At 41.5% G+C, this 24,000-nt stretch overlaps 1 protein-coding gene across 1 annotated transcript in view; it reads right to left on the reverse strand.

Moving 5' to 3' along the window:
• Window positions 1-20,474, reverse strand: part of plppr4b (phospholipid phosphatase related 4b) — a 57,216-nt gene extending 36,742 nt beyond the window's left edge. The window contains exon 1 of the mRNA XM_085172666.1: window positions 20,012-20,474. Within this exon, the coding sequence (XP_085028792.1) occupies window positions 20,012-20,083 (72 nt within the window). The 5' untranslated portion in view covers window positions 20,084-20,474. The remainder of the gene's footprint in view (window positions 1-20,011) is intronic.
• Window positions 20,475-24,000: the final 3,526 nt, after the last annotated feature.

Genomic DNA, 24,000 nt, shown 5'->3' on the forward strand with positions numbered 1-24,000 from the left:
ACTGGTTTCCACTCATAGGCAGGAGTGTTGGAAGTGCTGGAACCTCCTAAAAAATGGAAGGACGAAGAATCCACAGTTTGGTGGACAGAAATGAGCCGGGGCCTGAGGCACCAAATTCATCATTCCTGCCTCACCCTGTTGGGAAAAACCTTCCCACACCAGCCTCCACAGTAGATTTTTCAACAGCATTTGCAGATGACCCCCTGCCCAGTCACACCACACTCACCCAGGTGTGACGGTGCATTCACAGCCCTACAGATTCATGGACATGAAAGATAAATACTTCAGAAGGACTTAGCTGCCATGCTGGAGATGGGAATGATGGACGAGTCACACAGTGCATAGTGAAGATGGGTCTATATGCTTGTGTGTGCACTACTGCGAGGTGAATGAGGTATCACACTTCCCCATGCCCGGGTCAACGACCTCCTGCATCTGCTGAGCGCTGCTCAGCTTTTACACCGGTCTGCATAGAGTGCATTCAAACAAGCTGTGATTAGTGTTTGCTGATTAAAAATAAAAAGACTAATCAGAGCTGTGAAAGCGTCCATCTTTGATGATGCCTATTAAATATAACATGCTGGGTGAATGAATTAAGGAAGCACAATGCATGCAGGAGTCATCCATGTTTGACAGTGAGCCACCTCCACACACTGAGCTCATCCCTACGTTCCTCCCGACTCCCATTTTCTCGTCTGTTTTCCCGGCCGCTGCCAGCTTCCCTCAGCTTGTGAATATGACAAATATAGGTCAGTGACTCACGTTGCTAACACTGCAGACGAAGCTGCTCCAGGAGAAATACTGTACCCTTCGTTCTTCAAAGCCGATTTTAGCGGAATAATTTATGTCACATGGTCTCATTTCGAGAGTGCAGTATGATTTGCACAGGTCAATAGCAGCTAACTGCATTTGAAACATTTCATAGTGTCATGATTCCTTTCAGCTGTAACACACATCAATGCTTTTTCTTGGCTCACCTCCATTATTTAGAAGTCTCACAAAGGAGGAATGAATCGTACGGTTTATTGTAACCAACCCCTGAAATCAGTAAAGTTCACTGTCCTCTATGCAATTAACAAACATTTAATTGAATTTCTCTGTTAATTGCCCAACAAAGTAATTAAATGTTTTTCAGATGCTGTGAAACATCGTGAGTTAGATGTATGCCACAAAGGAGAAGGGATGGTGCTGTTGTTCTGGGTTCTTGCTAAAGCCACGTTGGATTTATTTCATTGTACAGAAATGATCCTCAGTGAATATCAGCAAATGAAGCTGAAAAGTTAAACCAGTAGATTAGCTGAAGGCTTTTCATGGAGTTTTTAGGACATCCTGATAATAATGAATTACAGTCGTCCAGCCTGGAAGTAATGAGTGCATGTTTTTCCAACATCACTCTGAGACAGGATGTTATTTTAGAAATATTCCACAAATGGAAGAAAGCAGTCCTATTTGTAAGTAAGTAAGTAAAGTTTATTTATTAAGTGCTTTTCATAGACAGGCAGTCACAGGGTTGTACACAAAGATGAAAACGAACAGAAAGTTAAGTAACAAAATAGACAATATACACAATAAAAAATGTTAAATGTAAATGAAAAATGTAAAATTTAAAAAGCGTTGATCAACAAAAGGCTGATTTAAACAAAAACGTTTTTAATTGCTTTTTAAAGGATTCCACAGAGTCAACCAAACGAAGTTGTGGTGGTTGACTGTTCCACAGCCTTGGTGCCACAGACTGAAAGACTGAAGGCTATATGTGTTTAATATGTGCGTTGAAGGACATATCCTGGTCAAAAATGACTCCAAGGTTCCTCACAGTGTTACTGGAGGCCAAGGTAATGCCATCCAGAGCAAGAATCTGGTTAGATACCATATTTCTAAGCTTTTCAGGGCCGAGTACAATAACCTCAGTTTTATCTGAGTTGAGAAGCAGAAAGTTAGCGGCCATCCAGGTCTTTATGTCTTTAAGACATTCCTGCAGTTTAACTAATTGGTGTGTGTTATCTGGCTTCATGGACAGATAGAGCTGGGTGTCATCTGCATAGCAGTGTAAATGTATGCTATGTCTTCTGATGCATGAGACGGCTGTCAAATTCATTTTACACTGCGGGCCACATACAGTCCACTCTGACCTTACGTGGGCTGCAGTGACATTCTCCTTTCTGTCAGAGGAAAGAACTTACATGTTGCTTTTCTACATGATTACAAAAAAGATGCTGTGACAGAGAGAGAAATCTGTCAGTGCGGCTCTTTGGAGTTAGATTGGAAGAAATGTGTAAACAGTTCATTGCCCAGACTGTCCAGTTTTGTTTTGTTTTTTAACTGTAGCTATAAAGAAACTGAAATTTCTATAGTAGAGAACCTCTGGTACCGAGGGCATTGGGGTTACACAGGTTAATTTGTAATTGCTTTGTGTAGTATGAGTGGCCATAAGGGAGGTTTTTCTCTGTAGGAAAAGCAGTAAAACTGAAGAAAATACAGTTAAAAGTCCAAAATTTCAGCTTCTGTTTGTGTTTGGTGAGCAGTTAATAATTAAAAATGGCTTCAAGCGCACATTCAGGCCTGTGAGACTCAATTAGACGCTGAGCCATGGCTCTACATGCAGACATCTCTGCTAATCAAAGACACCTTCTATCTACTTTATTTTATGTAACACTCAATACTGAGCTGTAGATTTTAGACTTTTTCAAGATAATTTTTTGTTCAGTGTTTTCATAAAAACCTTGTTTCTATGCATTTACGAGGGTAAACAAACATGAAGTTTAAGGACTGGACAGGTTTTCCACAATGGAAAATGGGTAAAAATAAAAACGGGAGTCACTTCAGTCAGCTCCTAATTTGATAAATTCTGCCCTCAGCTTTGCCGTCTCCAATATCATTGAAATGCAGCCAGATGCTGCTCACTTTATGCTTTCCCTTGTTTCTTCACTTTTCCCGGCACGCTTGCACTTAAATCCGGCTCCTCCATCTCTCAGTGTACCTGGAATGTACCACTACACTTGCTGTCTTCGGGATGGGAATTGACAAGAATTTAGCTATTCCGATTCCATCATTGTTATTACTTATTGATTCTCATTGGGTTCTCACTAGCTCCACTTTAAGAGTTAACACCATTAGTAAGCAGCATATCAAAGACATTACATTTGTGCAAATTAATTGCATGTTGTGTGGTCAAATGTTTGTCACTTGGGGTCCTTGGCTAGTTTAGCATTAGCATGCTGTCTGTGCAGATGCTTGCGAAGAGTGTTAGAAGCATTATGCAGCTGTTTCTGTCCTGCATGCAGTTTGCACTTTTGTTTTTATTGCACTAAAGGACAAATGCAAGAACCTATGAGCAGAATCGATAGGCAAGCAGACTAATGATTCCAAGGACTCTCCATGGATTTTCAGCAGGGATTCAGCTCCCACATACAAACATACCATATCCCGGATATAGTTGTATGATGGGCCACATGTATGTTTGACACCCCTGGCCTAAGGGAAACCTATATAATGTAATGTAACCGTCTCTGAAGCTGTTTCTGTACTGTGACCTCATTGAAACTCTTCAAATAAACCATTCCTCAGATGATCAGTTAGCTGTTTGACAACTACTGTAGGAAGGTTGGAGATTGGCCTATAATTAGCTAAGACTGCTGAGAGATGCTTTTTGAGTAAAGGTTTAACTACAGCCACCTTGAAGGCCTGTGGTACATAGCTGATTATTAGAGATAGGTTGATCATATTTAAGATCGAAGAATTAATCAATGGCAGGACTTCTTTGAGCAGTTTTGTAGGAATGGGGTCTAAAAGACACGTTGATGGTTTGGAGGAAGTAATTATTGAAATTAACTCAGAAAGATCAATTGGAGAAAAAGAGTCTAACTTAACATCAATGGTACTAAGAGTAGCTGTAGATAATATTACATCTGTGGGATGTTTATGAATAATTTTTTCTCCAATGGTTCAAGTTTTTCTTTAATGCCCACATCAGTGAGAATCTCACCTGGACCATAACACATGGCAGATCATCATGAATAAAATTGTGGATTAACCTCCAAACTTCTCAGCAACGTCTACGGATGCACAGTGGAGCGTATCCTGACAAACTCCATCACAGCGTGGTACGGGAACAGCACCACTCAGGACATTTACAGCACTCGGGTCAGGAAAAGGGCACACAATATCATCAAGGACCGCACCCACAGCACACACTGTTCACCCTCCTGCCGTCTGGCAGACTCTACAGGAGTGTAAAAGCAGGGACAGGCATCAGCATGAACACACAGTACTTACAGAGTTTGAACAGTAATGTACTCACATTTGAAAATAAATATTATAATCATTTAAGGTACAGGATTTCATGAGCTGTAACCCATAATGATCAGAATTTTGGACTTGAAGCATATAAAATCCCTATTAAAGTTCTTCTGACACAATCCTTCTACTGGCTCGTATGTGCTCCTGGCAGCTCCTTAGTGATTACAGAGATGAGAGCACAGCGTAGAGACAGTGCATTTTGAATAATAGATGTGTAAAAATGGAAAGCAGGCTTCAGTGGGCTTTTCCTGGCAGTTATTTTTGGTAGGTCCTGGGCCAATGGCACCAACAGTCATAGAGCCTTTTGAGTGTCTCACTGGTAGTAAGTCCAGTATATCAGCAGAAAGTTAAAAATGTCATAAAGTGTCACACAAAAGTAGAATGGACACAAAGCCTTCATTTCTCAGGACCGTTCCCTTTGGAATCAGCCTCGAGGTTAGAGGGTTAGTGCTGCAGCTGTGATTACATCCTGCTAGGGGCAGATACCCTCTGTAGCACCACCGTCCACATGTGTCAGTGTAGTTACATAAAAGAGGAGGCACTGATTTAGCCTGAAGCTGCTGAGTGATGCATTTACAGTTTGAAGGAACACCAAACTCGCTATAAGAGGATTCAGCATCAAACGTATAACCAAGCTACAGCGCTATGACAGAGTCTTTACCTCCTTCCTGATTTCTCAGCTTTTTGTCAAACTTAAATGTTTAAGAATGTTTAAAGAAAGGTTGAGCCATTTCTTACCAAGCGTGACTTGGAAAGTGTTATTCACGCCTTTATTACTTCACGTTTGGATTATTGCAATTCTGTTCATAGGGGTTGGGCAGGGCACTTTGTCACGCTTGCAACTAGTGCAAAATGCTGCGGTACGATCTTTAACTGGCAAAAGAAAATTCGACCACATCACTCCGGTTTTGGCCTCTCTACACTGGCTTCCAGTTGAATTTAGCATCCGTTTTAAAGTCCTTTTATTGGTTTTTAAATCTCTAAATGTTCTGGCACCTATTTATTTGTCTGATTTGTTGAAGCCCCATGTCCCCATTCTTTCGCTTCGGTCAGCTGAGCAGCTGTTGCTTTTGGTCCCAAAGTCACGGCTGAAACGTGGACCGAGCGTTTCCTGTTGCAGCGCCGATGCTTTGGAATAACCTTCCTCTCCATATTAGACAGGCTACATCAGTGCCAGTTTTTAAGTCTTTATTAAAAACCTATTTTTATTCCCTGGCTTTTAACTCTGTGGGTAACTGACACTTTTATTAATTTTATTGCTATGTCTGCTTTTTGCTATTTTATTACTATATTTATATTTGTATTGTTCAGCACTTTGGTCTCCCAGGTGTGTTTTTAAAGTGCTATATAAATAAACGCTGATGATGAGGATGACGATGATGTTTCAGATCATCAAACTCATTTTAATGTTAGACAAAGATAATTCCATAATTGCTCCTGAATTCCTCCTACATGATCGGTTCAATCTAGATGAAACTTCCTAGAGAACCAAAATTCATAACATCTGTAAGGTGACTGATTCAAAATTAAAATGTTTACTGTAAAATTTTCTTTTTCCATGTATTGGTATATTAAAACTATACTCTCTCGTTAGGCTGTGGCCTATCGATCCCGCCAGGGGACTCAAATGTACATGTGACCCGTGATACAATTATATCCAGCCCGCAGGATAATTTCATATCTCAGTGATTAATGGGCTGCTGGCATGTGAGAGCTGAATGTTCAACCCTGCTGAGAATCCAGGGAGAATCTTTGGAATAGTCGGGTGCTTATAGGGCGGATATGGACATTACTTGTATTTTTAAGGACGAGAGCTAATGGTAAAGTGCAAACTGCATCCAGGACAGAAACAACTGTATTACGCTGCTAACACAACTTGGGCTCTTTGCAAGCACCTGCACAGACAGCATGCTAACGCTAAGCTAGCTAAAAACCAAGAGTTACGCTATGAGCAATATAATGAATTATTTTCTCCTTGGAGTGATTAACTAACATACTTTGAATAAAAGAATTCTGTGTGATGTGTGTAATACGTTTCTTTTTTGAGTAACAACCCAACACTGATCACAACAAAGAGGGGAAATACATCCAACACGCACAAACATTTGACAATACAACATGCAGATATTTGCACAAATGTCTTTGAGAGTTACCACCATCACTAAGCAGCATATCAAAGCGGCACTAGTGAGAACCCAGTGACAATCAATAAGTAATATTAATAATGAATCAGACTCGCCAAATTCTTATCAATTCCCATCCCTAGTCAATACATCCTTCAGACGAGGAAGAAACCTGTGTGTTCCTTCCCCAGACTTGTACTTATCTTCATTCTCTGGTGTAAAAGTAAACTGTAAATCTTAGTCTTTGTCGCTCTGCTTTCGGGTGCACTTTTGCATAACGGCCTCACCACCCTGACAGAAACTACGTGATCAGACTAATTCAATTCAATTCAATTCAATTTATTTATATAGCACCAAATCACAACAAAAGTTGCCTCAAGGCGCTTCATAGATACAGAGAAAAACCCAACAATCAGCATGTACATGAGTACATTTTATTCACATAAATTGAATATCACCTTTTTATGTTGATATGCACGTTCCACATATATTTTAACCCATCATTACAGGGTCTAAGTTTTAAGAATTGGCAATGTTTAATCTCCTATAATTCTACACCATTGAAAGACGCCACAACAGATGGCAGAGACAGGGGAGTAATCTTTCTGTAAGTTTGCTTATTATGTCCCCCATGAGCAACTGCTTTGGCAACAGTGGGGAGCAAAAACTGCCTTTGAACAGGAAGATACCTCCGGCAGAACCAGGCTCAGGGGCGGCCATCTGCCGTAACAGGGTGGGGTGAGGGGAGGAAGACGAGACGAAGACACGCTGTGGAAGAGAGCCAGAGATTAATGATAACTAATGATCACATGCAGAGTTGTATATAAACACATAGTGACTAAAAAAGAAACACTTCAGGCGGACTTCCGGTGATGCCGGTGAAGCAGCTGAAGTCAACAGGCTGTTAAACAGCCAGGCGAACAGAAAACCTCTATGAAATGACTATGAACAAAAAACAAAGCTGGATCTCTCCTGGATGCAGGAGAGAAGACCTTTGCAGCACTAACAGAGGCTGCACCGCTGCTGAAAGAGCTCAGAGTCAGAACGTGGTGCGACATCGAAGACGAGCCGAAGGAAGGTTGGACATGCAACAGGAAGAGACAAAGAGACTCAGCGTTGTCAACATCAGACCCAAGGGCCCTCATGCAGGAAGAACTTTAAATGAGTTAAATGCTTGAGTGACTTGAAGGTACGCTGACTGACATGTAGAAAAGGAAAAAAGAAAGAAGACAGAGGATATTTGGATATTTGTTTCTGCCAAAGTATAGATGTAAACTGTCACATATTTACAAACATTATGCTTCATAAAGTCCAGGCGGAGGACGTGTAGGATTAATATGAGTGGACCACACTCATTTTTACACAACAGTGGGATATTGGGTATTTGTGCATTAAGCATTTTTCCCACAGAGAAGGAGGGTCACACTTCTCTGCCCCAGTATAAATGGGGTTGTCTACAGTGTGGACGACTGGAAGCGTGGACGCCCTTTTTCTTTCTTTCTGACATGTTACAGAGTTTACATTTTCACTTACAGACTAAACATGTATACATTATACACATGTTAGAACGCAAAGTATGCCATCATGTGGCGAATATGACACATATGAACGTCGTTAGTTATAACGTAAAAAGAATTAATAACCTAATTAAGGGAAAAAAAATCCTCGGACAATTAAAGAGACTGAGGTGCTCTGTAGCTCTCATTCAAGAAACATCTGACACAGAACATCAACCAAGAATATGATGCACCCTGCAGGAGCAGGACGAACAGAGGGGCTGCTGTCCTGTTTAACAAATGTGCTTATTACACTAATAGGAAGGTTTTCCAGGATGACGAAGGCCATTATATGATGGTAACTGGAACAACTGGAGGCTCATATGCTCCAAATGAAGATGAAAAAGATTGCATCCCTTGTGGCAGATAAAGGTGAAGGACTCTTACTTATGGCGGGGACTCCAACACTTTACCTTTCATTAATGCAAAATCTGACAAAAGCCTAAAAATACAAAAGGATTGGACAAAACTTACTCTGGAGGCGTGGACAACAATAAGAAAACAATTGGGGTCTCAAGTGCCATGCCAGTGAGAGGCAATGTAGAGTCCCCGTGTGGGACAGTGGATTTAGTAGGTGGCCAATGCAGGCCTTAATACAATAAATCAACTCATTAATGGAACAAGTCATTTCACCAGCTTCAGGAACAATTCCAACTCCCCTCGAAACACGTATATGGATATCTTTAAATAAGACTCTACATCCTGAACCACAAAGAAAGAGCTTTGATTGATCCTAACAGCTTAGAAGAAAAACATCTCCCAACTAAGGAACATGTTTCTCATAAATACAAAAGCCTTATATGAGTCCTGCCAAAATACAGGATATATTTAGGAGAAATGGGAACTATTGAGTGTTATTATCACTGATAATGTATCGGAAGAGCTGTGCAACCCCTGTCACATGGGAATAAATGGTAAATGGTAAATGGTAAATGGTCTGTATTTGTATAGTGCTTTACTAGTCCCTATGGACCCCAAAGCGCGTTACACATCCAGTCATCCACCCATTCACACGCTGGTGATGGCAGCTACATTGTAGCCACAGCCACCCTGGGGCGCACTGACAGAGGCGAATAAGCAGTCAACTAGTCAACTGTGGAGAGAATCTCATTGGAAATTTAAAAACACCTCTTGTTATCTCCCCATATTATAAAAAACCTAAAATATAGAAATATGTCAGAATCCAAGGATTCTGGATAAGAATCAAAGAAGAAACAGAGAAAATCCTTCTAGTTAATTCTCCACTAAAGGAGCTATACCTCGAGAGACATACAGTCCAGTCAAAAACTGTATTCTACAGATACTAATGGAAAGAAACAAGCTCACCGTCCATAACAATGCAAACAGACTGGAAAGAGTTCACACACTGGAGCGAATGACAGCAAGCTTGTAACTGAAAATGTGTGACCAGATACCTGGAGAATGAACAAGAATCCTGGAATGCTGTATTACATTATTATAAAGTTGTAAATTCCCTTTATGATATCTTATTTTATTGATCTTGGTCTGGGATATGTTTGTTTTTTATGCTCCTTTGTCAGAGAATGTTAACGTTGTGTTTCTGTTGGATTATCACAAAAATGAATGAGTAAAAACAAAACAAAGTAACACTTCCAGTGACATCATGGAAGCTAATTTAGCAAAACAGTGGTGCTCCACCAAACAATGAGAAAAATAAGTGACATTATACATAATAGCAGCAAAAACATAAATACACTCCTACAAAATGACTACAACCATGAGACAATAACTCTGTGTAAAGATACTTGGAAAGAAAAGGAAGATAAACAGAGAGCACCAAGTCAGCCTGACCTAATGCTACTCAAAGAGTTGAAAACACTGCATAAAGTATATCAAGATGGGAATAATTACACAAAAATGTCTTGAGCGGTTGCAGATATTAAAGACCAAATTGCTAAACACGAAGGAAGAACTGGACAAATAGAGGAAAGAGCTTGCACAGTCAAAGACAGGGATTTTGCACCATACCAGATTCACCATGATATGGACCTCTCCACAAACTGCAAGGATCTCCAAATCAGACTGAGATGCGACAACATTAGCATCTTTCAGAGTGAAGATCCTAATGTTTGATGTGAAGACTTTTCCAAGATCCTTATTCCAGAGTGAAGATATGATCGGATTTGTGAAGCTTCTTCGGTAGAAAGTGACACAACTACCAGAAAAGGAGTCAAAGGAGCTTGCAAAGAAAAGCGTCTGGACTTCTTTAAGTTGCTTGAAGACGTTTCACCTTCATCCGAGAAGCTTCTTCAGTTCTAAGGTCAAATGGTGGAGAGTCCCAGATATAAACCTAGTGGGAGTTTCCCCCCACAGAGGGACAAAAGGACCCCCTGATGATCCTCTAATCGCCTGAGCCAAGGTGTGGAACTGGGTGTGGGTCCCAATCAGCCAGAGTTTCGGGTGAGCTCATTGTGAAACCTGGCCCCACCTTATCATGTGATTTCCTGAGGTCAGATGGCCCAGGATGTGAGTGGGCGTTAAGGCGTCTGGGGAGGAAACTCCAAACTGGATTATAAGAGAGTTCTACCACTGGGCAAACTGGTACTATGGATATTTCTGTCATATTAATTCCCCGTTTCTCAGAGAATAAATAGAAAAGAAAAAACAACATTTTCTAAAGCATCTGAAGCACAAACTTGACACATATTTCAAAAACAGGCTTGGCTGTTGTACAGCATCCAGAGGCAAAGGCTTTTCACACTCAGCTAGAAGACAGTTACTTGGTGCTGATGAAGGTGCACACAAACAGAAGAGTGTTACTGGACCATTTTAGTGATAGGCTAGTTTACACAAGTAATGACTATTTGACTGAATACCTAATGAACACAATTATTTTACAGACAGTGATTAGTGAGTCAACCAGTGCTGTCAGAATGGAAGATCACCAGAGAGATCGGAGCCAGGACTGTCTTGCATTGCTTATGCTGCCTTTCTCTGAAAAGCCTCGTCTCCTGTGGGAAAGCTCAGCCCAGCAGAGATCCTCCGTTGGCCTACATATGCAAACACTCGCTGCCAGCCTACTTTGTGTCTCATTGCTCTTTTCTTTTTGTCATATCATAAGTTTTATTTCAAAACTGCAAATAAAATTGATTGTGCCTTGCATTTTTTCCTCAAAGTCTTATTTAGGAGCAAACTCATGACTGAACTACAGCAATGGTTTCTGGCACAACTTCACCTACTTCCAAGATGCATTAAAAAAAGCCTGTCACCATGACCCTGATGAAGGGCACAAGATGAAATGTGTCAGTGGAACAACAGAGTCGTTCTTTATCCTACAAGTGTTGCTGAAGCTTTCCTGTGGCTGTCAGCTGTGTTTGTTCTGGCTCAGCTGCAGAAGGAAGAAGTGTGGCTGTGATTTAGCTGAGAATCTCCTCTCCTTAGATAACACATGTAGGCCCACGACATGCACATGGAGGCGGAGCAGTGCACACAGTTCAGTTCAATTCATTTTTAATTACCCAGTGCCAAATCACGGTGCTCTTTATATTGTAAGGTTAAGACCCTACAATAATACAGAGAAAAACCCAACAATCAAACGATCCCCTCTGAGAAAGCACTTCATGACAGTGAGGAGGAAAAACCGTCTTTAATGAAACCTCTGACAGAGGCTCAGGGGCCAGTTTGGGGTAACAGGAGGAGAACATGCTGTCGAAGAGAGAGATTAGCTCTGTAGCTAGATACGAAGAATAACTAATGAGTCTGTGAGAATCTCCACAGAGCGACTGCTCCTTGGCTGGGTCATATATGCACCCAGCAGTATTAGGTATGCATGCAAAGAGTAACTGAACTGTACAAAACAGTGAAGTGCTCTCACTCTTATTGAGGACGACCCACAGTAGCTGAATGAATGAATGAATGAATGAATGCTTTATTGGCCACATGCAGGTTGCCCCGCAAAGGAATAGAACCCCCCCCCGACTTACACACACAACATAGACATCACATGGGAATACAGTCGGAGATCGGCAGCGTTACAGGAAAACACTGAAAAAGTACACTACAATGGGAAAGTACAAGAGGAAAAAAAGAGACTCTACTCATGCTGGGCACCTGGGAGGACAGCATGAGAACAGGAAACAAAAAAACTCCTCTGCACAGAGAGCACATAAATGTCCACAGTACAACATTGGAGCACGTGACCAGCAACAGGGTTGGGTAGGGGGTGAGGAGTAATCCGAAGGAAACACAGCAGCCATCCTGCACAGCGCGGCACACAGACCCGCCGTCTTCCCCCACAGGAAACAAGCATCGAAGGCGTTTGGAAAGGGAGGGGGATAGTTGCTACAGTATCCAATCACCAAACTGTGCAGGCAGCATGATTACAGTAGTTGCAGCTTCCTTAAACTTTGAAAAGGGCTCAAGCTCAGACTAAAAATACCTTCATATATACTTACTTATACTTATATATATACTTTTTGATTTTTGTCTGTGTTCCCGTAAATATTGCTTGGCAATCACAGTATTACAGGAATCAAACATTAATCCTTTAAAATCCACGAGGCTTAGTGAAACTTCCTGCTAATAATGACTCACATCTCCAGGAGAACATTCGAAACAGGTTGGATCTATTTAGGTTCACAACCCACTTTCAGTTTACTGTCAAATAACATTTGGAACAAATGTCCAGCTGCTGTCAGCTGATGCAAAATAATATCTGAAACAGAACAGGAAAAGCAAATCAGATGTCACTGCTAACAACAAGGAGGTGGAGCTGTTCTTATCGTGACAAGAAAAAGAATATTGAATATATTATAATATATTATAATATATTATATAATATACAACTTCAACCAACTCAACTTTGTTCCTCGTCTTTTTTTGTCTGTCATCTTCGCTTGCACAAAGCTCCAGGCCTGTGCTGTTCTCTAGCTTTGAGGCTAACAAATGTTAGCTTGAAAAAGACGTGCAAATCAGATTAAAATACCCATAAAAGGGCAACAGTGCTTATAAGCTAAAGGCTTGGAAGCTTGAACTGTCCCAGTGTAATATGTTGAGTTATGGACTGTGAAGTCACACCAGTTAGCTGAACCAAACCTCAGCGATATTTACATCTACATAAACTTGTTAATATTCAGTAATCCTCACTGATATTCTGTAGGAGATATTTAATAAGCACCGTGTGTGTTTGAGCTCAGTGCGTCCAGTCCCCACACTGGCCCAAGCTGGATAAGCAGTGAAGATGAATGGATGAAGGCCTAAATAGACTGTTTCCACCTCATTCTGCTCTGTGTGTTCCTATTATTAGACCAACAGATGAAGCAAGCTGTTTGAAGGCACGGGGGTGTCAGGTGCGACTGGGTGGCGATGCCAACTGTTTCCATGGCTGATGTACAAGAGCCTCTTGGCTGCAGTAAGTCAGGACGAGCTGTGTGAAGTGCACACTTTTAATGGCACAGAAAACAAATGTTGGCAGCTTTCCTTCACACATACGCTCAGGACACCTGTCCAAAACAACAAGCTCTGTTTTTAGCCACTGAACCACAGAAACGTGTCAGTTTTTAGCTTTCTGAAAAACCTTTGGGGCGAACTTAAAAGACCGTGTGAAGCACGTGTTAGACTAAAGACGTGATAAAGCTGACTATGTATTATTATTATCATATATCATTTTTATTGAATGAATATTGAGGGAAATACTTGATAGCATCAAAGCTCAATGAATGCAGATAGTTTGCTGTTTGACAAGCAGCCACATAAAAGCTTTGCTGTGTTTGCAGAAATAAACAGTCGAGTGGAAAAAAAGAAAACGAGGGCTGAGAAAACAGCAGAGCACAGAGTCAGGCTCAGTTCGTCACACAGTGGAAGATTCTCTGTTCATCACATTAAACAAGCTGTAAGACGAACACATGTATGAAGAGCTTCTCCAGTGTTACACAACCAGAATAAACAGCACACTCTCCTCTCAGGTGTCCTGGCACACACATCAGGTTCCCGGGGAGCCTGACGAGTGTGATCCATGCTCTAGTTGGAAATAGAGCTGCAACGATTCATCGAGTGCTTCCAATAATTTGATAATAAAAAATTCTCGACACAAATTCTTTTCTTCGCTGCTTCAGTGAAGGCACGGCTCTGTGACGCGCTGTTTAAACAGAAGCACTGATAACACAACAGCAGCAGACGTGATGACACTTTCACAGTTTGACATGGAGTCGGCGTTTGTTTACACACCGTGAAGAACAAAGAGGCGGAGCCATTACTGAGACCGTGATCTCAAGCAGAGTGAAGAAAACATGTTTCTAGCCTCCAAAGCAGTCGCGCTGTTGCTGTGCTCGCCATTAAAAACGCTAACAGGACTCCTTCATCACCTGATACAGCACCGTTTGTTTCACACAGAGAAAACCTGCAGCAAAGCCTCCAGAGCTGCATTAAAACACGCAGACGAACTGTGATTCTCTTATAACTGCACAAAACTGACTCACTCGATGAGCAGTGATGCCCTGCTCACTGTCTGACCCTCAAATGTTTTTTCCTGGGGTGGAATGATTGTACAGTATCCATGTTTAAAAAGAACAAGGTTCACTTTATTTTAGATTTATTCTAATCCAGCGGTCCCCAACCCCCGGGCCACGGACCGGTCCTGGTCCGTGAGCCCTCGCGAGAGCTGAGGCTCATTAACTCGGTTTCCCTGGGTCTTTTCCCGTCGGTTATGAATAAATCTTCTTTTTTTTGGTACCGGTGCTGGTTTTATTTTGTTGTACTTATCTGCGACATCTTAAAGGGCGGTGCGTGAAAATATTGTCAGACATAAACCGGTCTGTTTACTGATTTAATCCACACAGGGTCAGAAGTATACATACAAATACAGTGGGGCAAAAAAGTATTTAGTCAGCCACCGATTGTGCAAGTTCCCCCACTTAAAATGATGACAGAGGTCAGTAATTTGCACCAGAGGTACACTTCAACTGTGAGAGACAGAATGTGAAAAAAAAATCCATGAATTCACATGGTAGGATTTGTAAAGAATTTATTCGTAAATCAGGGTGGAAAATAAGTATTTGGTCACCTCAAACAAGGAAAATCCCTGGCTCTCACAGACCTGTAACGTCTTCTGTAAGAAGCTTTTCTGTCCCCCACTCGTTACCTGTATGAATGGCACCTGTTTGACCTCATCATCTGTATAAAAGACACCTGTCCACAGCCTCAACCAGTCAGACTCCAAACTCCGCCATGGCCAAGACCAAAGAGCTTTCGAAGGACACCAGGAAAAGAATTGTAGACCTGCACCAGACTGGGAAGAGTGAATCTACAATAGGCAAGCAGCTTGGTGTGAAAAAATCAACTGTGGGAGCAATCATCAGAAAATGGAAGACATACAAGACCACTGATAATCTCCCTCGATCTGGGGCTCCACGCAAGATCTCATCCCGTGGGGTCAAAATGATCATGAGAACGGTGAGCAAAGATCCCAGAACCACACGGGGGGACCTGGTGAATGACCTGCAGAGAGCTGGGACCAAAGTAACAAAGGTCACCATCAGTAACACACTACAACGGCAGGGAATCAAATCCCGCAGTGCCAGACGTGTTCCGCTGCTGAAGCCAGTGCATGTCCAGGCCCGTCTGAAGTTTGCCAGAGAGCACATGGATGATACAGCAGAGGATTGGGAGAATGTCATGTGGTCAGATGAAACCAAAGTAGAACTTTTTGGTATAAACTCAACTCGTCGTGTTTGGAGGAAGAAGAATACTGAGTTGCATCCCAAGAACACCATACCTACTGTGAAGCACGGGGGTGGAAACATCATGCTATGGGGCTGTTTTTCTTCCAAGGGGACAGGACGACTGATCCGTGTTAAGGACAGAATGAATGGGGCCAAGTATCGTGAGATTTTGAGCCAAAACCTCCTTCCATCAGTGAGAACTTTGAAGATGAAACGAGGCTGGGTCTTCCAACATGACAATGATCCAAAACACACCGCCCGGGCAACAAAGGAGTGGCTCCGTAAGAAGCATTTGAAAGTCCTGGAGTGGCCTAGCCAGTCTCCAGACCTCAACCCCATAGAAAATCTGTGGCGGGAGTTGAAAGTCCGTGTTGCTCGGCGACAGCCCCAAAACATCACTGCTCTTGAGAAGATCTGCATGGAGGAATGGGCCAAAATACCAGCTACTGTGTGTGCAAACCTGGTAAAGACCTATAGTAAACGTTTGACCTCTGTTATTGCCAACAAAGGTTATGTTACAAAGTATTGAGTTGTATTTTTGTTATTGACCAAATACTTATTTTCCACCCTGATTTACGAATAAATTCTTTACAAATCCTACCATGTGAATTCATGGATTTTTTTTTCACATTCTGTCTCTCACAGTTGAAGTGTACCTCTGGTGCAAATTACTGACCTCTGTCATCATTTTAAGTGGGGGAACTTGCACAATCGGTGGCTGACTAAATACTTTTTTGCCCCACTGTATATACATGCATTCAATCCTTTCAGTAAGTGGTGCTAAAGGATCTACGGTGTCTTCTAACTTGACCAAAGTCTATTAACTGCTCATTATTTACCACAACTACTTGTTTCTCTTTGCAGCGCAGCAAGGATTTAACAACAGTCGTTGGACTGACTGGTATTCACAACAAAAGTCAAGTCAAAGAAGTAGAATTACAAATTTACACTAGTTGGTCTCTTGAAACTATTCCTAAACAATTGCAGATAATGAGTTCAGACAAATGTACATAAGCATCAAATTGCAAACTGCTCCAAAATCCTCCAAGCTCAACTGAACATTTGCAGTTCTAACGATGAGACGAGAAGTAAAGACGAGGAGTAAAAGTGAGGCTTTGAAACCTGAAACTGTTGCAGCTGCCGAGCACGGTGGATCGTGCTCTGGCTGTCTCAGAAATGTGAGTGTTATATTTGACAGCTCAATGTCGCTGGACAAACACTCCAAACAACTGTTTTTTTCATCCAAGAAACATTTCTACACTCAGACTGCTGGTGTCAAAGGCAGAACCTGCTTTTATTTCTTCTCGTTTGGATTATTATAACGGTCTTTTTACTCGTTTCACATCAGCTTCGGACTGTACAGAACGCTCCAGAATCCAGAATAGTTTTATCGTTTAGAGCTCTGCACGCTGAAGCTCCCCAGTTTATCTCTGACCTGCTGAGCACTTGGGTCGTCAGGTCAGAGGTCACTGTTGGTCCCAGGCACCAAGGCTGTGGAGCTCTATTGTCTTTACGCTGTACAGACGCCATCGACTCTTTAAAAAGCAGCTGAAGACATTTCTATACAAACAAGCTTTTAATTAATTTTCTCATTGTTTTATATTATTATTTATATTTCTGGTTGTATTGTGAATCACTTTAATGACATATAAATACGTTTAACTCACTCACTGTTTGGCTCCCAGTAGGATCATGCTCTGGGGCTGTTTTGCTCCCAGTGGTACACTGCACAAAGTAAACAGGAGGAGGAGGACTGCCTCCTAATTCTTCAACTTCACCTCAAATCAACAGCTAGATGTTTTAAGCTTTTGAGCATCTGTGAATTAGAGGAACTCCAACATTAACTAAAACTTGTGCAATTGTTGTAGTTTTAAGTATTAACGGTGAATGCTGCGCAATCAGTCCACCCTGCAAAGACAAGACTTCAAAGAAATCATGTGAAGCTCACATTAGCATGACATGCATGCCCACGATCAGTGCACACATCATTCTCACCACAACAATAAGTACACGGGACTTTGTTCTTTGGGCACAGTAAACTTTCAGCGCTGACCTACTTTAAATGCCTCCTGCTGTTTGCAAAAATAGAAACGCAAAAATCCTTCAGTGAGCTGCTTCAGTGATTCTAAAAAGCTCAAGGCTGACTTTCACTGTTCTGCCACATTAACTGCAGTGAGGTCGCACTGCTGTGTGAATGAAAGATTCCCAAAACAAAATCCAGGGAATCCCCTGACAATGTCACTGCTGAGAGAGACGTTCGTGGAAATGTTGCAGTCATTCCAGAAATACCTATCACACAGTATTAAATGGAGTCATATATTATACATAAAGCTGTATAAGTGTGGAGCCAAAGGCCAGCAGTGAATTAGGGCATGCATAAAGATAGCAGTGGGGGAATGAAGCTGCATGCAGCGCTTCAGTGTTTGAAATCATCAGTTCATTTTCATTATCTTGTAACCTTTTAACCTGATATAAATATATGTGAAAATAAAGATGCATCGCTACACTGTTGGCCTTCATCTGCTTCTGTCATGGCTGCACTAAATGCACTAATGCGTCACCTAAAAATGGTAAAAAAGAAAGTGCACCCCCTTTGAGTTCTAAGGTTTTACTATCAGGACATAACAAGAAATTTGATAGATTAGGTAAATACAACCTGAGAACAACAACACAAGTGAAATTACACTGTGTCACTTTAACAAAAACTAACACACAATGCAGGGGTGAACAACTCAATACACCATAATCCAGTAGCTTGCAGAACTCTTCCTTTCAAGTAGTTGTTTTCTATTCAGTTCATTTTAATTTTATATATACAGTGCAAATTATAACAACAGTCGCCTTATATTGTAAGATAGACCCTCCAATAATACAAAGAGAACAGAGAAAACCCAACAATCATATGACCCCCTATGAGCAGCACTTTGGCGACAGTGGGAAGGAAAAACTCCCTTTTAACAGGAAGAAACCTCCAGCAGAACCAGGCTCAGGGAGGGGCGGGGCCATCTGCTGTGATTGGTTGGGGAGAGAGAAGAAAGACAGGATAAAGACATGCTGTGGAAGAGAGACAGAGGTTAATAGTAAGTAATAATTAAATGCAGAGAGGTGTATAAACACTCATTTTGATCCACTGTTCTTTAAAACTCTCTAGTTTATCCACAGCTTTCTTGACTCCTCACCACAGCGTTTGAGCCCTGAACTAACCTCGTAATATCTCGATTCTTTCCATTATCTGATGCCAGTGTGCTTCAGATCATGGTATTATTCCTGAGAAGTAAAGACTTAGAATTGGCAGGTGTACTTTCGTTTTACTGACTAAACTTTACAGCTTCCTAACATGCACTTATACACTTTTTCCATAATATTCTGCTTAAAGCATTTTTGTGTAGACCCTGCAACTTGAAATTTTGACTCTGATCTCCTTTTGTTACAGTAGGCAGAAGACTAATTCCAGGTCCTTAGACAAAGGTCTTTTTGGTTTAGGGTATATCATACGTCTAATGATTCCCTTAGATGTATACTCACAGCCTAAAAACTATCCAGCAACTAAAATGTTTTAAATTGAGTTAAAACCAGCGTGTTTGCATTTTGTATTTTGGGGGTTGGCTGTAAAAACGAACAGCAGATGGACGATTCTAAGTTGGGCTAAAAACAGCAGCTGAATGTGAGAATGTGCAATGATTTCTGCAAAATCTGATGATTATGATATGTATCATTCAAAAAGCAAAAATCACATATTTCAGAAATGTTGAGGTCTCATAATTGATGCTCATGAACACTTAAAATGTCATTTAAAAACATTTGTTTTCATGGTTTGCGTTTTGCTTCCTATTGGATCCAACAGAAAGCAGAAAAAATTAAAAATAAATAAAAAAATGATGCTACGTTGTGATATTGTGTGTATTACCACGGCTGATTGTTGAGATGTCAGTGTTTTACTGTGTGAGCAGCTAATATCATACATGTTAGAAATATAAAATCCAATAGCCGCAGCTGCACAGCTACTTAAAAAATAGAAAAGAGCAGCAGCCCTTTGGTTTCTACTTGACCTATTTTGATAATGAGAACAGGTGGCTGTGCCGAGCACAAGCAGAGGGGTAAAGAGGCGATGCTGCGCTTTATCACATACTTTAAGTGGATGAAAATCTCGATGGAAACGTGCGCGCCATTTGCTCATCACAGGCTATTGCATTTTAATGCTGACCAATTAGAATTACCTATTTTTATATAGCTTCATATAACGCACCGACTAATAGAGGCTCGTGTATAATAACGCAGCTCTGATATAAATACGATCAAATCAAATGACATCCTCGCTGTAGCGTTTGATGGAGGTACAAAGCAAAGCCTGACTCACCTCCACGAAATAGAAGCAGGGCAGCAGGCTAACACTGTCTTTAGTCTGGATCCTCTTCTCTCGTACAGACATGGTCGGCCTCTGAACGTCCAAACAGATCCGAGATGTAACGAGGGAAGAATGGCTGCGCGCCTCCAGGCGTCCTGCTGGAATCAGGAGCGCTCCATACCGCTGCAGCAGTATGCAACAACCGCTCAGTGTTCAGCACGGGGACCCGATGCTCCCTCCAGCGCGACCCTTTATACCTGCTGGTGAGCTGCTGGGAGCGCGGTTCTGTGTTTCTCTCCGCTTGCTGTCAGGTAGAGAACAGCGCCTGAGCAACAGAGCGAGAGGAGGACAGAGCGGGGGGAGAGAGCGCAGACGCACTGAGGAGGGCTGACGGTGGACCACCAGAGTGGATGTGCATGCAGAAGCGTCTGTTTCACATATTCTTAAACATCATTTGAATGCTGTTTTGCCAAACGCTGCTCATGCTGAGGTGTTATCATCATTTGTGGTGATTATGGCGCATAAACAGCGCTTATCTGCGCGACTGTTCCTCTGCGTTTAAAACACATCGTGAAGGTTTCCCTCTTTGCTTTCCTCGTATTTAACGTCACATCAGCAGCGACATCAGAGGCAACTTTATGTATCTGAAAGCTGCTCCTAAATAATGCCAAAACTGCCATTTCCAACGTACGTTCCCCAAAACCAAATTAAGCCCGATATCGGCTCCGGATATCGGTTAAATTCACGTTATATTTTTGGACCATTGACGGATATTTTCCGTTTATATTAACATTTAGAAGGACTTCTTTTTACTGTAACTCATTAAATGTACGTCTTTATATCCTTAAACACATATTTCCACACAATTACAACCTAATGCACCATTTGCTCACAAATTCTTAAATGTAAACTTCTTAAATTAATCTGCGCTTTGTAAACAGCAACATTTGTACAATTAATGTTAAATATCCTTATATAGTTCTTGAGTTGCAGATATCAGATTTCAGTGTTGATTCAGCAGAATTGCCTGATACTGATTTAACATTGTTTCAATGAGTATTTGATATCTGGGATACTAAACTATAACGACACCATCCACCTCGTCATAAAACGAGTAAACAGCGAACACATGAACAAAATAATTCATCTTTAAAATTTGAGCGTTTTTATGTTCCTTGAAATAAATGTTTCTTTATGTGAATACGTTGATATACATTCATTTAAGTGGCTCCGACGTGTTTTCTTCAAACAGGATACCCGACAATCCGAACATTTACCAATATAATAAAAATAATATACTATAGACATAATAACATCCAGAGTAGCTTTAAGGTAGGATCGCTGCCTTGTGGTTGTTGAGCTGATGATACAGTATATGTAGTCAGTTATGGTCAAAGTTTATTTTTTTTAACTCACCTTTTATTCCCAAATGAAATCAGGGTGAGCATGTGTGCTAGATTAACACTGTAGGGTCTTTACCTTACAACATGTGCCTTCAGACAACATTTGTTGACAGCTAAGTGGTGATATATGAATAAAACTGAACAGCTCCAAAGGTGTTCCTGAAATTTGGGTTTATTAGAACAGATCTCAGCAGAAGGCTGACAGGACTTTTACCCATAAAATAAACATAAAGTACAGAGAAAAAAAACATTTAAATAAAAACAGATGAGGACAGAAAAAACTACACCAAACCATAAAAACATGTTTAAGGATTTGTTGTGTCAGGGGTGGAACACTTCAAAGAGACCCTGAATCAGTGTCCCCCTATTCTCTTCCCTTATTTAAGTCACAGCTCAAAACATAGTGGGTTGCAAAAGTATTCGGCCCCCATGAACTTTCCCACATTTTGTCCCATTACAGCCACAAACATGAATCAGTTTTATTGTAATTCCACGTGAAAGACCAACACAAAGTGGTGAACACGTGAGAAGTGGAACGAAAATCAGACATGATTCAAACATTTTTTACAAGTAAATAACTGCAAAGTGGGGTGTGTGTAATTATTCAGCCCCCTGAGTCAATACTTTGTAGAACCAGCTTTTGCTGCAGTTGCAGCTGCCAGTCTTTTAGGGTCTGTCTCTACCAGCTTTGCACATCTACAGACTGAAATCTTTGCCCATTCTTCTTTGAAACAGCTCCAGCTCAGTCAGATTAGATGGACAGCGTTTGTGAACAGCAGTTTTCAGATCTTGCATCGCGGGCAAAATCGGCAAAAAAAAAAAAAAAAAATTGCTCGTAGTCGTGCTGCCCCGACATTAGCCCGCGCATATCGGGAATGTCATAGGCACCGATCGGTTTTCTATCGCCCATTTGCTGGGAGTAAGGGCGCCTCCGTTTGCGAGGTGCCCCTGCTGCTGGCGGCGCAGGGAGGAGAGGGCGGGGCGGCGGGGATTCTCTGGTGGCTGGAGCAGCATCTAATAATCAACTCGCAAAATAAAACAAAATAAAAACAAACCAATAAACACGAAAACATCAGACATCATGATACAGACTTATAATTCGCACCGATGTTTTCTCTAAATTCTACACGGTTATCGGTGGATGTTTACAAAGTGCAAACAACACGGCATTGCGATCAGGAAAGAAGACGTCAGGATCCTCATCTCTTTACTGGACCCAGTAGGTTCCCAGGTTCGCCAGACCAGACGTCTCAGAAGGAGGCAATATTTTGCTCAGGGGCCTAACTTTGTGTGGCACTTAGACTCTTATGACAAACTAAAGCCATATGGGATATGTATAAATGGATGCATCGACGGTTTCTCACGCAACATCCTTTGGCTGCGGGCCGCACACACTAACAGTGATCCAAAGGTTATCGGAGGTTACTTTGTGGAAGCAGTGGAGAGTCGTGGGGGTTTCCCCAGGCTCGTACGAACTGACATGGGCACTGAGAAGGTGTTGGTCAGAGACCTCCAGCGTTATTTACGGAGACATGACGGGGATGATAGAGCAGGAGACAGAAGCCACGTCACAGGAGCAAGTACCGCAAACCAGAGAATTGAGAGCTGGTGGGGAGTGATGAGAAAAGAAGGAGTCGAGTCATGGATCACGCTTCTAGGAGAACTGAAGGACGAAGGATTCTTCTTTGGGGATTTCATTGACAAAGCTCTGTCACAGTTCTGCTTCATGCCAATCCTTCAGGTAAATGGCCCATATTATGATAACCAGTGGTGGTAATTAATTACATTAAATTACGCTGTTTTAGCAGTAAGGGTAACAAAATTATCGTTTACATCGTTAAAACGACGTTACCTTTACCGAACGGTAAGGCAAGGCAAGTTTATTTGTATAGCACAATTCAACAACAAGGTGATTCAAAGTGCTTTACAGAGACATTAGAAACAAAAACAAATAAAAAGCATGATTTAAAATTGATTAAAACAAGCAAACAAACTAACTAATTAACAAACAAACAAACAAACAAAACAGTATATAAAATCAAAACAGATAAAATCAAATCAGATAAAATCAAATCAGATAAAATCAGTAGTTAAAATGTAAGTTTTGAAATTTAAGCTTAAGTGTGGATTTGGTGCTTTATTCAAATGCAGCTGAGAACAGGTGAGTCTTCAACCTGGATTTAAATAAACTGAGTGTTTCAGCTGATCTGAGGCTTTCTGGGAGTTTGTTCCAGATATAAGGAGCATAAAAGCTGAATGCAGCTTCTCCGTGTCTGGTTCTGACTCTGGGAGCTGATAAAAGACCGGATCCAGATGACCTGAGGGATCTGGAAGGTTCATACTGGGTCAGGAGGTCACTAAATGCAATGTATTCCTAACGTGGGGAAGTAGGTCAACTGCGCTCTGTATGTGCGTAATGGAGGCTGAAGCATCAACCCAGCCAAAGTTTTGAAATCAGGGAACACTTTGCCAATTGAACTGATCAGAAGTCAGCACAACTTAAATGGGTTTTTTCTTCTGATCGGAGGACATTATCCTTGTCTGCGCTCATTCTGCATCAGCAGTTATGCTGCAGCTACCGATCTGTCACTGCCAGTC

This window comes from Neolamprologus multifasciatus, chromosome 9 (genome assembly GCF_963576455.1).
Source record: "Neolamprologus multifasciatus chromosome 9, fNeoMul1.2, whole genome shotgun sequence".
In the NCBI taxonomy this organism is placed as follows: domain Eukaryota; kingdom Metazoa; phylum Chordata; class Actinopteri; order Cichliformes; family Cichlidae; genus Neolamprologus; species Neolamprologus multifasciatus.